We start from the raw sequence: 17,853 nt of genomic DNA on the forward strand, positions 1-17,853 counted from the left end.
TGAGCGATCTGATGTCAGCCTGGCTCCCCGCGCTCCTCGAGGGCTGGCCATCTCCGGCAGGCGGACTGGGGTCTGGCAGCAGCCCCGGCACCAGCTGGCTTTTTAGTTTCCTTCTGAAACGAGTAGCACTCGGTGTGTGGACCCGGGTGGGAAGGCTGGGAGGGGCAGGTCACCTTTGTCACATACTCTTGAGTATCGCAAGGCATCCTCGTGCTCCGGTCACGTACGTAACAGGAAGTGGGAGCGACCAGAGAAACCGTATGAAAAGGGAAAAAAAAGACTCCAAGGCGGTCTAGGATATCGTACGAGCACCCTCTTGGGAAGCAATCTTTATTTGCATTTTACGAGAGTGGACACGTAAATGAAACACGCTGCAACGGTGGACACACGCTCAGTCCCTTTTTAACTGACTTCCTGGGGAGCCCAAGACCTCAGGAAGCACAACAATGGAATGCAAACACAGAAATTACTGATGATTCACCGCAGTGAGTAAACGACGTGGCCTAACTGCAGCTATTCCCAAGAAGCGTCTTCACGCAGGGAAAACGCTAGGTGAACGGGAGTGCCAAGCTGGGTCTTTGAAACGAATGTGACACTGCAGTACACTGGCCTTGTGTGCAGACAAAGAATCTTGGCCGGACCGTGACAGACAAGGCAGAAGGTTATGTGGAATCAAAAGCACGGTTCTTTGTGGCTAAGAACGTTTTACTGGCAACGCTCACTGTAGGATACAGACGTTCACTCTAACAGTAGTCTATGTCTCCCTTCCGATCCCTAAAGGAGCGCAACAGATAGGAAATAGATGCAGAACGAAGGGGGCTGTTGTTTACCAGGGCATTTCAGTGCAGCCTGTGGGGACGAAGAGGCGGGCCAGAGGGACGGTGCCCTCATCTCTGTTCCCCTGGCTTCTTCCGTTGTGTTGTGCGATGGTTATTTACAGAAGGGTCAGATAAAATCGTTAACTACTAAAGGTATCCAAAAAAGGCCTGAGAAAAATCTGGTTAAAATGTATAACCTTGTATTGCTACTGATGGGAGGAGTTGTTTTTACATCTTTTAAAAATAATAAAAAGATTCTGTTAAAAAATATATTTATCCAGAAAGATGCTGACTTGAACTCTAAAAAGCGATGCGGAGTCATCATTTTCCCTTTGGAACACAGAGCTACTCTTCTAACTGCAAGTCTACCCCTTCCTCTGTAGTGAGCCCAGGCCCGCGGGGGGGCCGTCCTAGGCCTCGACGTGGAAATCTTTCACGAGGGAGGGCGTGGAACACACCTGGTTTTGGTTCTGGGCTGTCCCGCTGTGTTGGCCAGCCTGCCCCATTCAACAACAAGCCTCAGGCTCTCCTAGCTGCTCCTTCAGGGCCAGGATTAGCTGCCTTGGATTTAGCCTGGAAGATCCTGCTCTCAAAGGAACCGCCTTTATAAATTCAACTCAGACCCCTCAGTAAGTGGAGTGAGGTGGTTTGAAACTATTGGTAATTTTTAAGGCTAAGGCAACATCCGTGGTCATTTGTATATCCTAATGTGATGCAAATAGCCCTAATCTAAAACCTGTCCTGTACATGTCTCCTCTTTAACTTTAGCTGGGGGTGGAAGGAATGGACGAAGGTGGAGAAGGAGGAGGAACAGTGATAGTGTCCTAGAAACCCTGTATAAAGGTAAAAACAAAAGAGTAGATCGGCACAGATTATCCATTTCTTTGGTGAACTGTAAAGAAGCGTCTCATAAATTCTCATAAACCACGCTCTAAAAAGGCTGCTGCTCTCATATATAAAAGCACCCTGACTCTGCAATAACTTGTTTTGTTATCACTCCTTGGTAAAAAGTAATCTACAAACTCGCGGGGATTGGGGTTTTTGTCTAAAGCTGGTAGTAAAAACGTGACCTGCAAGCCAATACAGCTAATGGAAAGTGACGATGCTCTCCTCCCCTTAGCCTGGAGATGGGGCCTGCCGGTCCCCAGCCCCTTTCCAGGGGGAGGGTCGTGGGTGGGCCCGGGAGCCCCTGGTCTTGCACCTCTGAGTAAAGAAAGGGCAGCTGCTGTCTGCCACATACGTGCGAGGCTGCGAGGCGCAGGCCCTCGGCCCCGGGGCACTGGTGACGCAGCACTGGCGCGCAGCTCGCGTGCAGCCCAGAACCTCCGCTGGGCGCGGCCGTGGGCACAAAGGTCTATTTGTCAGTCAGAGACAGCTGTAAGACCTGCTGGAGCTCCGCCTCCTCCTCCCGCAGCCGGAGCTCCCGCTCCTCCAGCTCTTTGGCAGAGAGCTCCATGGCCAGCTGCAAGTCGCTGTCAAAACGGCTTGTCTCGCTCATAGCACCAGGGCACAGGCCTTCCGTGCTGGTGAGGAGGCTCTCCTGGATGGCCCTGCGGTAGAAGGAAGAGGGGGAGGAAGACCGATCAGCAGCAGCATCTACAGTTGACCGCTCACCGAGAGCACCCCACGCCAGGCACCTGATCGGCACTGCACGTGCATCGTGCCATTCAATCCCACAGAACCCTGGAGGCGTGGGTGCCGTGTACCGGGGAGAAGCCCGAGGCGCAGAGAGGTAAAGAAACCTGCCCGAGATCACCCAGCTACTAAGTGATGGGGTGAGGAATGGCACTTGATCTCTTTTAAAGCAAAACCCAAGTTCTTCAACAGGCTTTCGTTTCTGCCTGGAGTATGTGAAAATACTTACAGAATAAAGGTTTCCAGTGTCTACCACCCCCTCCTTTAAAAAGATAATCTAGGGGCGCCTGGGTGGCTCAGTCGGTTGGGCGTCCGACTTCGGCTCAGGTCATGATCTCGCGGTCCGTGAGTTCGAGCCCCGCGTCGGGCTCTGTGCTGACAGCTCAGAGCCTGGAGCCTGTTTCAGATTCTGTGTCTCCCTCTCTCTCTGCCCCTCCCCTGTTCATGCTCTCTCTCTGTCTCAAAAATAAATAAACGTTAAAAAAAAAAAATTAAAAAAAAAAAGATAATCTACTTGTCTCTGTAGCTGTTCCCCAAAGCCTCATCATTTTTAAAATCGTATAAACTTCCCACTGAGGGTTTCTCAGACCCTGTGTAATCATACATTCTTTGCAGAAGATCAGACCGATCAAAAAGCCATTAACTAGGCACCTTTCTGCCAACGGCACTGGCCTGGGACTAGTCCACAAACAACTCTATCAACGGTTCCTGGAAACAAGGCTACCAAGCGTTTAGAACGACTTCAGCGAGTAACTGCCACAAGAAGAAGCAGAAGAGCCAACTCTCAAGTCTCTCCTGCCAGGCAGGATGCTGGCACCAAGTGCCTATGTCCACCTGGGTGTAATCACTAAGAGTCACGCCAGTCACCTCTCATACTGGGCGTCATAGGCATGTGTCTGGTTGATCCCTCCATTCGAAGCTGGTCCTGAAAGTTCCTACAAAAAACAAACGTGATGGACATGAATACCTGCTAGAAGGAACAGGTGTCGTACCGATTAGGAAATGGAAGTGGCAAGAACAAAACTGGAAGTGTTGACATGCCCATTATTGGTGGCACTGTGCGAAAAACGAACAGGGACTTGGGTCATCTCAAAAACGACACCTAACTGTCAGGTGGTATATGGTATGCTGCTGTGATTAACACCCACAGCCTCTCATACTTGACACAGAACAGTCTATCAGAACAGCTTTGGGCAAAGTTTAAATGAACAAAGCAGACAACTCCTTTAAGCAAGGTGACACTACCTAATTCAATATTTGTCATCTTTGACTCTGGCTACTCCCCTTTGCAAAATTTATGCTCAACAAAGGTTTATGCAGGTATTAGGGGGAAAAATAAGCTCACTATTTGAGGGGAAGGAGAGCGTACTGGACTGACCGTGATGTCCAGGCACTGAGTCTTCTCCCAGGAGGCCTCACAAAGTGAATATGCTGGCCGTGGGTGTGGTCCTTGGCCCAGCAGCAACTGAATGGTTCTAAGAATGGAGCCATGGGAAATGGACGTGGGTAGGGCTCACACTGCCCAGTCTCTGAGTCTCCAGAATAAAACCAGAATGCCAAAAATCTGAGCTTGGACACTGGAGCGTTGAGAGGGTGCCCCTCTCAAAGCTTAGCCGACCTGTGAATGCGGGGGCTGGGGCCGCTTCACCACGGAATTTCCACTCTGCAAACATGCTGGACGAATGATGGAAGGAAACAAGAAACCAACCAACAGACAGACAGGCTCCAGGAGCCCAGGACACGCCAAAAGGTGGTGGAAACAGAAGCAGTCCGGACCCCAGCAGTGTCAAGGAGAGCCACGGGGGCAGGGATGGAAGGACTTGATGTTGGGCGAGGGGACCACACTGTCGGGATGGAAGGACTGATGTTGGGCGAGGAGACCTGGGGAAAGACTCACCTGAAAAGACAGAGGGCAAGGGTTCTTATGCTGGTCTGCCCTATCCTTAGCTCCACCCTTAGCTAGGCACTCTGCCAGAGTTTGGGATTATGCCCCTTACAATGCAATAAAACATTTGAGCAAAAAACAAAATTTAACAAAGAATCAGCCACTGTTTTCATCACACACTTACTGAGCGGCCACAACAGTGTGACTGGTCTGCCATGGGGAGAAAGCTGGGATTTAAATCCACATGCAGTCTTACGAGACCTACCAACACATGGACGATATTCCAGAAAAAGTACAATGATGTGAACTGGCATGGACTTACGGTTTCAGTACTAGAAAATTAGCGCACTCCATCTGACAAATACATGGTTATTGGCTGCATGGGTGAACCTGGAAGGAAAGTCTATCGGGAGACATCCTGTGAATGCTCCTAACGGGGGCTGTGCAGATGGTGTCATGTAAGATGCTTTTGTGGAAGACCAGGTACAGAAAATATCTCTGTAAATACCGTGACTACACCAAACTCTCGTTATGTAGGGTGAGTCTTCCGAGTTAGCTAAAACTGGAAACCTCCCCTTCCCTGCCATTTGTTCTGATAAAGGCACCTGGCTCCTGCTGGACTCCAGTAAACTCTGCTGGATGGCAAACTGCATTATCTCGTAATCTTCGTCTTGTAAATGCACATTTCTGCCATTGTCTTGAACGTGATAAGATTCCGGGATTTCAAAAACAGACTGATCAACCTCAAAGTTTGTGACCTGGGAAGCTGAAACACAAGGGGTGACAGTCCGGTGCCTGAATCAGTAAAATGAAGTTCCATTTTATGTTTATAATTTAAAATTTAAAAAAAATTGTTTTTAATGTTTATTCACCCTTGAGAGACAGAAACAGAGCGTGAGTGGGGGAAGGGCAGAGAGAGAGAGGGAGACACCGAATCTGAAGCAGGCTCCAGACTCTGAGCTGTCAGCACAGAGGCCGACACGGGGCTTGAACCCACAGACTGTGAGATCGTGACCTGAGCTGAAGTCGGACTCAACCGACTGAGCCACCTAGGCACCCCCGTTTATAATTTAAAATTTATAAAAACATTTTCAGTTAAAAAAATGAGAGAATTAAAACGATTAAAATCAAGGCTTGCTACTATGAGAGATTTTGAGGAAGAAAAACCTTGACAGAGAAAAGTACCAAAATACCGCCTTTTTGTTTTTTCTATTTTAGTAATAAAATTAACTCATGGTCAAGAAAAATAAAGATTTCTCTCTCTCTCTCCACCCTCTTTCTCTTATTTCCAAAGTCCAGAGGTAACCAGTGTTTACTTGTATGTCTTTTGAGGAATGCAGTGCGTATATGTGTATACTCAGTCACATCAAGATCTTTGTATTTTTTCCTTTTTATGAAATATGGTAAACACATGAAAAAAGTATAGGTCTGTAAACTAAAATAAAAAGATAATAACATGTCTATGTATCCCTCAACTAGCCCAAGACACAGAACACTATTTTTTACACAGTGAAAAAAAACAAAAACAAAAACAAATTGTTATGTTTCTATAAACTATCAATGAGTAACTAGAAAATAAAATTGAGTAAATAATCCATTTACAGTAGCATCCAATGGGGCGCCTGGGTGGCGCAGTCGGTTAAGCGTCCGACTTCAGCCAGGTCACGATCTCGCGGTCCGGGAGTTCGAGCCCCGCGTCAGGCTCTGGGCTGATGGCTCAGAGCCTGGAGCCTGTTTCTGATTCTGTGTCTCCCTCTCTCTCTGCCCCTCCCCCGTTCATGCTCTGTCTCTCTCTGTCCCAAAAATAAATAAACGTTGAAAAAAAAATTTACAGTAGCATCCAAAAGAATTTGGATGGAAGGTAAGGGAGCCTAAGGAAATTTTGGGGGGTAACAGAATTATTCTACATCTTGATTGTGGTGGTGGTTACATGGGTACACACGTTTGTTAAAATGAACTGGGGGCACTGAACTAGGGGCACCTGGGTGGCTAGTTGAGCTTCCAACTCTTGATTTTGGCTCAGGTCATGATCCCAGGGTTGTTGAGGTTGTGCCCCTCATCAGGCTCTGCACTGACAGCACAGAACCTGACTGGGATTCTCTCTACCCCTCCCCAACTCACTTTCCCTCAAAATAAGTAAATAAACTGTAAAATACATAAACTAAGGGCAGCTGGGTGGCTCAGTCAGTTAAGCGTTGACTTTGCCTCAGGTCATGATCTTGAAGTTCTTGAGTTTGAGCCCCGCATCGGGCTTTCTGCTGTCAGCACAGAGCCAACTTTGGATCTGCCCCTCTCTCTCCACCCCTCTCCCGCTTATGCTCTCTCTCTCTCAAAAATAAAATAAAATATACATTTTTAAAAAATGCACTGAACTGTCACACTTAAAGTGGGAGCATTCATACACCTCAATAAAGTTGGGTCTTAGGACTATGCTATCTTTTTAATACAAGTGGGGTCATATTCTACAAGTTGTTTTTTCACGGACTCTAAATGAAATCTAAATTTTTCTCTCATTCAGAGCAGAGATCTACTTCATAAGATACTCCAATGTCAAAGTGAATAATTAGTTTATAATAAATGAATGTGTGTGTGTGTGTGTGTGTGTGTGTGTGTGTGTGTGTGTGTGTGTGTGTGTTTTAAATCACAAAGCCCCAACTTTACCTGAATCCACCTGGGTCCCCTCCACATTCTGAGATCCAGTTTCTTCAGCAGTGCTACAGCCATTAACGTTTCCAAATGTAATCCGTGCATTTAAGACATGAAACAAAGGAATTTCTAACAAAATAAAAGCTTTTATAAATAAACTTTACGCGAATAATAACAGTAGCCATCATTTCCTGAGTGCTTACAGTGCTAGTAAATACTTTTTATAAGTCAATGTCAAATACTTTTTATAAGGAGGACTTCCCGAACATAACAACCCTCCCCGATATACAGATGGGGAAACTGAGATTCAGAGAGGTTAAGCAACTTTTCCTAGATCACAGTGAATAAGTGGTTGAGCCGGCATTGAACAATGTGTCACAAATATGCAACTGTCCAAAATTTAAGTTCCTTACAAGTTGTATGTGTTATATATGGTGTTAGGCATTCCAGTGCGGGCCCTAAAACATACTGATGGTGTCCACGGTCTTCCTCAAGAAACTATCTGATCTGATGCTTAACTTAAGTAAGGTTTGACATGAAAACAATGAAGGTGTCACATTCTTGTGCCTTTTTACATCTGTTAGCATCATCGGTAAATAGAACTGGTGGCTGGGGGAATCTAATTCTGACATGCAAAAGAACCAAGAACCATGACACTTCTCCAGCCGTGGTAAGCGAGAGGGTAACTGTGTCCTGCTCCATCAGGTCTGCTACCTTTGCCTGATCATTTGATCAGCTGCTGCCTGCCACCTTTGCCTCAAATGCTCCGAAGCCCGGAAGCACATCCTGTCACCCACAAAAGCCTACAGATGCTCCGGGGTTTCCAGATGGTAGACGGTACCTATCTTGACAGGAAATCCAGGTGGGAACTCCAGCTTGATGAAATCTCTGAGCCGCGCAAAGTGAGCGCTGGTTCGGGCCATGAGGTCAATGATGGGGACGACCTGCTCCACGAGGGACAACGGAAAGTCCTCGCACATCCACAGCATCGCTTTAAACCTGCGGGACCGACCGACACAAGGCTGAGGCCGTCGTCCCCAGAGAAGTGGGACCGCTTCTACGCAGCCAGCTAGACAACACCAGCTTCCTCACTGCCCCGTCTGCCCAGTCACCGTACTTCTCTTAATGCGGAGCAGGGAAGGGGCGAGACCCGTGAAGAATGCAGATCACCATGCAATCTGGCAATCAGGAGAAACGGCCTGCCCTGTGACCTCCCCCTGCAGCAGTCTGAATTGACTGAAGACGCTGATAGCTGGTGCGATCATTTCATTTGATCAGCTGAAGCTTGTTGGCAGCAAAAAACACAAGGAATTCTTACATCCCATCTCTATTCTATTTGGAGAAGGGCTTAATAAGAAGATGGGCAATCTACTGTTAGCTTTTATCAGGTGAAGTAACTTCAAATTATGTTTAAAGGAAGGGGACACAAAAATGACAACAGGACACCAGGAAACAGCAGAACTTCTGAGACAAGAATCTGTAAGCTGAAAATGGCCGCTGAGTCTTACTTTTGCGTTCTAATCGTGAGCTCCTTCGGCCTTCCGATGTCCCGGTCTTTCAGATCAAACTCTTCATTAAAGTATTCATCCGGCGTGATGGCCGTGGGGTTGTTGGCGGTGGCACACTCTGTGGTGAGGTCCTGCCGAGCCAGAACTCGGGGGAATTAGAAATGCCAAATGGTGCTCACAAGTGGAGGCCTACAGCACTCAGCCTCTGAGGCGGACACGTTAACCAACTACAGATCAGGAAGTTCTAGTCATTTCCTCTCCCCTTTTCTTTCAGTTACTGCGCTGAAAATCTATAAAGGCATTATGTAGCAAGCCTAATGGGTTTCCCGTGTCAAAACATTTCTCCACTCTCCTTTGCATTTTTATCTCCTGATTATAGAAACAGAGAGAGAAATATCTGACAGCATGGAAGATCTGGAAGGCATGGGAGTTTAAGTTCCAAATCTGTCATGCTCTCGCTCAGGCCACTGGAAAGGGAATCTCATTTCTCTGACCCTCTGCGATCGACTGTACCAACTTCATGTAGTTAGGAAGGATCAAGTCAGAAAATGTCTGTGAAGGCACTCGGTTGAAATAAAAAGTCCTGAATCCTGTTTAAGTTTACAGATGAGAAGGCACCTTCTACAGTCACGACCCTCCTCTAAAATTTTTACCTGCAAGATTCATCTAATTCTCTTCTAAAAGAGTATCTGGAGTTCTGGCTTGGGAGCGCTCTTCAGCATTGCAGCCAGAGTGGCCTCTTCAGGATTCAGTAAATGCCATCGCGGCACAGAAAAGTCATGTCCTTTGTTGAACCTGAGAACTCGCTGCTTCCACTTACCCCTTGAGCACCAAACTGGTGTTCCACGGTTCCCAGCAAAGACTCCAGGGGGTTCCTGTCCGCTACAGAAGGGGGGAAAGGTTTAATGTCTAATATTATACCTTACTTGTGACTACAGAAAGAGATTCTCATGCTATCTTAAAGTTTTGGATCCCAGCTACCTACATCAGGAAGTCCATTTATGGATAGGGTGGCAAAATCATCCACAGTCTACCATCGGCTAAGTTATCCCTTATAGGACATACTTTTTATCAGGGTCTCTAACCTAGATGAACAACAGCTACCAGAAGTAAAGCAGAAAAGCAGCAAGAGTTTGGATACAGGAGTGAGGCTGACTGGGCCGCAGGGTCCTCATCTGTCAAACCAGAGTCCTGGTGGCAGTGGGGGCGGCGAACAGTAACTGAGCGCTGGCCTCACTGAGGGACCGTCTCAAAGGTTTGCGTGAGGGAGCTCATCTCATCCTCCCAAGCACCGCCGTTTCACTGCTGAGGGACCTGAGCCACAGAGGGTGCAGGTAACTTCACAAGGCCACAAGACTGGCCACCGGTGGGGCTGTGCGAGAACAACCACGTATTGGCAATGCTTTGGCTCACAGCCCCGGTTCTGTCCAAATCTTTCACGGTGAGAGTTTGGACTAAATCACTCATTCTGGTGAGAACTAGTCTCCGATATCCTTAACTACCTTCCCTGCCTTCTTGTTTCTTCGGAAACGATTTGCCTGAATGGCTTTAACTCCCCTTGAAGCTAACTACAGGTAATACCTTCAAGAACAGGTCAGTCTAAAGGAGATTTTTGTAAAAAGGAAGTTAGGGCTAGGATTAGCCTGACCTGATCATGTTAACCCCCAAAATGAACAAAACCAACAAAGGCTCTCTCTAGCCTAAGGAAAAGCGGGGAGAATTACCTTTGTATCTCTTTTTTTCTTCCTCGGTCAGGTGTTCGGTCCGGATTTTGGTTATCACACTCACATTGTTTACTGTGTAAACCTTGGGAGACGTGTGCAAAAGAAAACAGTGACACAGGGAATCAAAACTCAAAAAATAAGCATAGCAAGAGCAAGAATGCTGAAGCCAAAAAATAAATAAAGAAAAGAAAAGAAAAAAAAATTCCAGCAAAATAAAAATGAGAAATGGTTGACAATCATTAGGATCCCTCCGAGAAAATATACAAGCTAATCAACTTAGAAATGCATCAGCAACTACTTGGCATCTCTGACAGTTTTAAAGACCGAGGAGTAAACGGGGCAGGGACGGGCTGCATCTCCCTGCCTGCCCTTTGTGTTGCTAATCGCTCTCAAACAAATGTCCTGATACTGAGGCCTCTCGGCTGGATTTCTAGCGCTAAGGCACCCAAACTGGCCCCACGTACTTCTCTGCTGATTTGTGGCGATCTTATAATAGGACGGACTTAGACAGCCATCTGCTGGGCAGAAGGAAAACGGAATGAACACAAGGTTCTCTCTACCTGTGAGGCTTCAGAGGAAACCAGCGAGTCACTACTTAAAAGGGATTCCATCGATGGACAAAAAATTATTTTCACCGCCAGAGTGAATGCTCTGTTGTCAAGGTTGACTGAGAAATTTGGGGGTCTGGAAGATCAAATCTCACGGTAAACAGAGAATTAGCTGTATGCCATACGTGGATTCCCAACATTCAAAGACTGAGGAAGCAGCGGAACGACTGTGTCTAAATGTGTCTCGCTGAGCATGACGTAAGCCTCTTTGCCCCCTCCGAGGTCACCAGAGGATCCTGCGGCACCGCACTCCGTCCGGCACGGGAGCCATCAGTCCCTGCTGTACTGCAGGGCTAACGAAAGGCCAGGAGACAGAGGCGTCCCAGCTAACAAGATGCCAGATGACTCGACTGACAGTTGTCTGCACTATGACAACTACGTTCTTAACGCACTGATGTCATGTAAGTGGGTGTCAGGCCACTGGGTCCAATTAGGCTGACTACGAAAATGGAGGCTCATTAAAGCTACTTTACTTTTTTTTTTTTTTAACCCACTCAGGTTATTAAAAAAAAAAAAGATCAACATGCAGGTTTCAGTCTAATCCTTTCTTTTTCTGCTTAAAGAATTAAAGGAACAGTCACTCCTCTGGGGACAACTGGCACCCGTGTTCATTTCTCTACGACATAGTTTCTCTTTTGGCATACCTAGGGACCTCCTCAGGACATGCGAGCCCATTTTCTGCACATCAGATCAGATACAAATCCAAGTGAGAGACACTAAGCAGCATTTTTTCCCCCAGAGCATCTCCACGGCACAGATGCATGAAAAAATCTGAACAGACTCCTCATTTGCATAGAAGCTAAATAGCTATATTAAATCTTATTTTAAGAGTTTCCTTTTACCTTTGCTTCGTAACCATTAACAACTTCTGCTTTATCTGTCCTCCAGCCCCAGAATCCGGATTTAGTTCTGATAAAAAGTGAACACCACAAATTTCTACATGTACAATATGCCATTCAGATTTATCCCTGCAGCCTTTACAGTTTATTTCCCCCAGCTTAAGTTGGTGAAGGACACTTGGAGATTACGGTCCTATTGTCCACAAAAGGATGCTCTCAGTGACAGATGGCTTAAGTAGCCCCACCCCCTCCCACTGTTACTAATCAGCTCGCCTCACCCCTGGCATAGAAAGCCTCTATTCTTGGCGTCTTTACAAAAACTGCCAGCACAGGCGACAAAGGTGGTGACATTGACTGGACAGCTGTCCTAAAGAAATGAGTGAAGATGACCAGCGTCCAAGGGCTTGCCACGAGGTGGTATCTGGGTCAGAGCATTTATCCGGATCACCTTAACTGTGGATATGGACATCAGTGGCTCTGTCCCCATGAGCAGCCGCATCTCAACTGAGGAATTCTTAGAACAACGAGGCACAGACCATCCTGCTCCTCAGGAGAGAGCGGGTGGGGCAGGAACTCCTCACTGTGGCGAGCTGCTTGGAGAAGCCATTAATGCCTGCAAAACGGCTTGGGAGTCACACGTTTTACCAGGTTTGGTACAGCAGGGGAAAGGATGTTAAAAGCAGTTTTCCAGCCCAGACAATGACTCCAGGTCTGTAGGACTGCTATTAAAGTAGCCTAGCATCCCAGCAGCAACGACAGCACTGCTAAAGTGCCTGAAAACCCAGTTATTCGACTCAACATACTCCTGGGGAAAAATGCATTTAGGAACCAAGAGCAGCCAAGAGGTTCTGGTTCTTTTTCAAAGCAGCGCGTCCTGGGAAATACTACCACTCACAGGGAAGCCCTGACAAGCCTGGTCTGCCCTTTTGTCTAGGACATCACATCCTAGCTCCACTGTGACTGCTGCACTTGGCCCTGCGTAGGACAACTGCCTGCCTTCCACCCTGACCCCAGAGGAAAGTGGGGACATCACGCAGGAAGCTCCGGGAGCCAGCAGATTGGCCAGCTCACAAAGATCCGTGTAATTTGCGTCTCGTGTTTCCAGTTTCATTAGTCCAGACAAGGCATACAGAGTTTTATGTGTATGTTACAGCTCATCAGAGAAAGGAAGGACCAGGGCTTTAATTTTCCAAGTAGTTGTCCACAATTAGTGCAGCATGACCCACGGACGGAGAGAGGGAAACCCCAAAGGGATTACACCAAATGCTAGCTTATCTCCACTTTACACTTCAGAAACAAAACCGCAGTCCTGGGGGCGGGGGGCAGGGTCCACACTGATTAACAAACCAGAGTCCCCTCTTAGCTTCAATAATTGAAAATCAAGATCGTCCTTTTATAGTTAACAAAGTCAGTCCTCGGTTCCTTGCCTTTCACCTAGCCACTTGATATTCTGGCCTGGGAAAGGACTGCTTTCTGGCACACGGTCTGCCGAGGTACCAAGGGATGACTCCATCTGCCCCACTTCATCCCGTGAGCATGCTGGGGAGACGGAACCGCCCCCTCTCCCTGGAGACCACTAGGCTGCTCACTCCTTTGCGTCCGCTCAACTGGCAATCCTGGCTGCTCTGCCTCCCTTTCCATCCCCACGCTGACAGCTTGGTTATTAAATTCGGCATCCTATTTTAAGCCCAAAATTCTAATAACTCCTCAACCCTTGATTAACTTTATGCACAGAGGCATCTGAAGATGACAGGGCAAGACCCAGCTCCCCCTCTGCATTTTTACCTCTGCCCTTCTCCGCTGAGGCTGCCACACCAAAAGCCGCTGAGCAAGCCCTGTGGCTTGGAGGCTGCTATGCAATTCAGAGAGAGGCTCTGAGGGCAGCAGAGAATGTTCTGCTTTAGGTTGCCAGAGCATACTCTTTCAGAGAAGAGAAAAACCCAGACTGCAGCCAGAGGGGACATACTGGCAGGCCAAAAACTCATGCAGGAAGCAAGCATCAAGCTCTCAGCAACAGATCAGAAGAAAGAAATGGATGAAAACGACTCTCCTAAGAGAGCACACCTTCCGAAGTCAATCAAGCGCATGCCCCCACCTCCAGTAAGAAGGAGGTGTGCACTTTCTCTACCAGCAAATCTCACACTCAAGTGGCTCAAACCCTTGCTCGATGCATAAGCAGCTCACTGACTGCATATACTGAGTTCTGAGCACCACAGGAAAAAAGCAGCTGTTTTCCAGAAATCCTCTCTCAGAGACCCACTGTCAGTTGCCAAAGGAGGTTAACCCGAACCGTCTGAAGAACTAGTGACCATACAAATCCCAGAGGTGCCTCAGCCCCTCAGTAAAAATGGGAAGTGCCACCGTTTCCCATTTGCCCTCCGTGGGGTAGCCGCCAGTAATCGGCACACGCTTTGTAAGTTACATGTCAGAACAGTGACTCTAGCAACTCTGCCGATGACCCAGAGGGAACGGCGGCTCTCCTCATGGCATCGTAGAGTCGTGGGGGCTTTAGCAACGTCATCTCGAGATTCACTCCTTTCTTTCTTTCAGGTAAGGAAGCAGAAACGTGGAGAGACAGAGCCACCTCCCAAAAGCTACATGGTTACTTAGCAGCCCTGCCAATGGCATTCAGTCCTTCCAACTTCCACCTCCGCAGCCGGGCCGTGGCACTGAGGACGGGCCCCGCTATTTCCCAGCTTTAGGAACAGAGCCCTTTGCTGCAGGGGCCCTCCCTGTCTACAGAGGTGTGTGCCGAAGCCTGAAGGAGTCTTCCCGAGATGCTGCCAGGTAAAGCCACGGCCCATTCCTGACAGACAGCCGTCACCTGGCAAGGCTGGGGTGCCAGGAGACTGGTGATGGGGGACTGAGCCTGCCTCCCAGGGCTACCGCTGCCAACACAGCAGCAGTACTGGGACACCACGTGGGCTGGCATTTGGCTTTCTCTTCTACTGCTAACAGATGCCCTAATTCCACAGCTCCATCTAAATCAGAAGAAAAAGGGCACTTGAGTCTTATGTTTGACTCAACAGAAAAGTTTGTCTCACTAACATATTTTATGGAAACAAAGAAGAAAAGAAAAAGAAAAAAAAGAGGAGAGTTAGTATATTCATTAAGAGTAAAGAAAGCCTAGATCCAGGATAATGTGTGTCCACGTTAGCTCAGGTTATGCTGCTTTGGTTTACAGAGAGCTGGATGTGACATCCTAGGCAAACACTCAGGGCTCTTACAGATTCCCTCAGCTCAGTGCGTTCTGTGGGGAAATCACTCAGGCAAATAGCTCTGACAGCTTCCGCTTCCCTTACATTCCGAACCTCTTCATGCCTCTGCAGGGCTCAGAGGCAGATGACCAGAGACAGTGTTCTCATCCAGGTGAACCAAGGCACAAACCTCTCCAGAAGCTTCTTCTGGTGGAGTCTGGAATAGAACTGCAATCCCTCCAGACTCTTGGCTCTAAACTATTAGGCCTCACAGGGGAAGAGAACCACATTTAACTATATGGTAAGTGTGGATCTGACTAGTATCAGTACAACCACAATCAATACTGGGTCAATTCTAGCTTCCAGAGACTCGCAAAGCTCCATGGTCTGGGACTAGGGGGTCTTGTGGTCCCCAAACACCAAAACAAAAATAAAATTCAAGTAAAATCCATTAGAAAGGGCCCATAAAAGAGTATGAAGATGTTTCTCCAAGACTTAACCAACGTTAATGTCTATAAAATGATCTATGAAAGAGGATGTCAGCTATGGCTTCTTTTTGGTTAGAACAGAGAGCAACTTGAAAATCCACTAGTGCTTATTATGCCATATAGAGAAATCCCAATCCACCCATAATTTCCAATTCATATCTACGTGCCACCAAAGATGGCAGTAAAGGGATCGGACATTAAAATGCAGAACCTAAATGCGTACCTTTCAAAAGCAATATTTTTAGTATCGAGGCTGGTGTTAATGACTGGGCTCGTGAGCCGTCTCTCAACTTCCCTACTTTTTGGTTTCATCAAGTCCAGGGTGAGGCGCTCCATTTCTTGGGACAGGTCAAAGTGCTCGGTGGTGACCACCCTGTCATCATGGTTGACTTCCATCAGCTCCGCCCGGTTGTCTGTTAATGGAAACAAGAGCGTAACTAAGGGCCATGCCAGCAAGATGCAAAAACAAGGAAGCCTCAAAAGTTAAAATGCATTGTCTTTCACATTTGCCCCCGACCAAGGGCCACCTACCAGATAAAACCTGAATACTATGATTACTGACCACCTACTTACATGGGGATTATCCGGCCAGTTTGCCACAACCCACAGGAGGCTCGGGGCCGTCTTCCCCAAAGTTGCAGACATTTACAACAATATGCATTATTTGTTAGCAATACATCTGTGTACTTTTTAAAATATACCATTTACACAATTAACATAAATCATTTATGCACAACATTGGGCTGGCAATGCCACTTTTCTCACCCTCTGATAGGAGGATCATGCCTGCTTACAGAGGGGATATAAAGAGATACAAGACAGAGTCTCAAATTCTGGGCTCAGGAATGTGGGACATTCCAAATGGTGACAGTGTTTGGTGGTAAATGATAGGGGCTAGAGAATGAACAGAACTATCCAAAGTGTTACAGCTCCTTTAGAATTTGTCTAGCAGGCTTTCCAGTCCTTACCAGAAGACCCCTTAAAAACAAACAAACAAACAAACAAACAAACCCCCAGAGAAACAGAGAGAGAGAGAGAACTATCCAAAAAAGAAATAGAGGAACTGAGAGTTGAATAATTAACAAGAATAACCAACAAAAACAAAAAACACAAAACACATGCCCCAGACAGTATCAGATAAGGTATAGGAATGCAAACACATTTTGATGGTTAAAAATCACTCTTGTCGGGGTGCCCGGGTAGCTCAGTCAGTTAAGCGTCTGACTTCAGCTCAGGTCATGATCCCACGGTTTGTGGGTTTGAGCCCCGTGTCTGGCTCTGTGCTGACAGCTAAGAGCCTGGAGCCTGCTTCAGATTCTGTGTCTCCCTCTCTCCCTTTCTCTGCCCCTCCCCTGCTCAAGCTCTGTTTCTCTCTCTCTCTCAAAAAGTAAATAAACAAAAAAAAAATTAAAAATCACTCTGTCACTTAGTGTGAACAGTGATTATGAAAACTGAATAGAATCACTCACCTTCTCCCTTAAATATAAAACTGCGCCTCCCTCTTATCCAGCTCATGTTCTCAAATCCCAGCAACGTGATATCCACACGCAGTTTGGCACCACTTTTCCAAATGCGACAGACATCATTCGGGCATATTCTGGAAACCAAGGGCACTGGAGAAGAGAAGTGTACTACTGAGGAAAAACTCGAGGGCCAAGCAGAGCACACAGGCCCAAGGAATCAGGATTCCAGCTTTAATAATAAAAAGACAGGAGCGGCACGCATGACGGTGACCCTCAGAACTGGGTGTGGCTCCCCCACTTACAATAGGGAAGCCACTTTTCAAAACTAAAAATGGACCTTTTGTTCTGTAGCTCTTTATGGAGGTGCAGATGTGTCTTTGTCCAGACACGTGAATTTCCCAAGGACATCCCTGATCCCAACACGGACCTGTCTTTTTGACCATCATCAGGGCTACCGAATGTGTCCATCTGGCCTTCTTGCTCACATATGCTGCTCCTACCACGTCGCTGTGCCCTAACACACTGGCATATCCGCCCCTCAAAATATCAAACCTAAAATATCTGAAAAATGCAGATATTTGCATGAGAGAAGAACTTGTAAGTTTTCCAGAAGAACCTGAAGTTCTCTTCTTTCCCATACTTTTTTACTTCATTTAAATGTTTCATTACGAATGTGACTTCTTGCCTGGAAGGGAAGTCAGAGTGAAATGGCTGGCAGCCTGGGAGTTAGGAGCTGTTATTAACTGATCTACAAAGAATAAAAGTGGAACATCTATGAAAATTACTGTCAGTCACTTTGCCTTACATAAGATTTTGGAGCAATACATCCACTTTGTGAAAAATCAAGCTATTCCAACATCCATCTCCTCCTCTTCTTTCTAATAACAAGTTTAAAAGAAGCAAGTTGAACCACATAAGGAAATGAGTAATAAATTAGGGTAAATCTTCTTACTAAAATTGTAGCCATTTAAAGTGACATCTTAAAAAACTAATAATATGGACAAGTGTCTCCTATTAAGTGACAAAAAGTGGAGAAAAAACT

General features: G+C 46.8%; 1 protein-coding gene and 1 non-coding gene across 2 annotated transcripts in view; one reads left to right on the forward strand and one right to left on the reverse strand.

The window, feature by feature from the left end:
- Window positions 1-293: 293 nt before the first annotated feature.
- Window positions 294-17,853, reverse strand: part of ANKRD13A (ankyrin repeat domain 13A) — a 32,679-nt gene continuing 15,119 nt past the window's right edge. Inside the window, exons 5-15 of the mRNA XM_030335770.1 lie at window positions 16,818-16,961; window positions 15,572-15,761; window positions 11,667-11,733; window positions 10,217-10,298; window positions 9,313-9,374; window positions 8,493-8,623; window positions 7,826-7,983; window positions 7,000-7,113; window positions 4,944-5,104; window positions 3,321-3,388; window positions 294-2,368 (exon numbers count right to left, since the gene is read on the reverse strand). Of these exons, the coding sequence (XP_030191630.1) occupies window positions 2,173-2,368; window positions 3,321-3,388; window positions 4,944-5,104; window positions 7,000-7,113; window positions 7,826-7,983; window positions 8,493-8,623; window positions 9,313-9,374; window positions 10,217-10,298; window positions 11,667-11,733; window positions 15,572-15,761; window positions 16,818-16,961 (1,373 nt within the window). The 3' untranslated portion in view covers window positions 294-2,172. The remainder of the gene's footprint in view (window positions 2,369-3,320; window positions 3,389-4,943; window positions 5,105-6,999; window positions 7,114-7,825; window positions 7,984-8,492; window positions 8,624-9,312; window positions 9,375-10,216; window positions 10,299-11,666; window positions 11,734-15,571; window positions 15,762-16,817; window positions 16,962-17,853) is intronic.
- On the forward strand, window positions 16,267-16,328 carry LOC115498858. The gene has a single exon (XR_003963981.1). It is a non-coding gene; the product is annotated as a U7 small nuclear RNA (small nuclear RNA).

Source organism: Lynx canadensis, chromosome D3, assembly GCF_007474595.2.
Source record: "Lynx canadensis isolate LIC74 chromosome D3, mLynCan4.pri.v2, whole genome shotgun sequence".
Lineage (NCBI taxonomy): Eukaryota > Metazoa > Chordata > Mammalia > Carnivora > Felidae > Lynx > Lynx canadensis.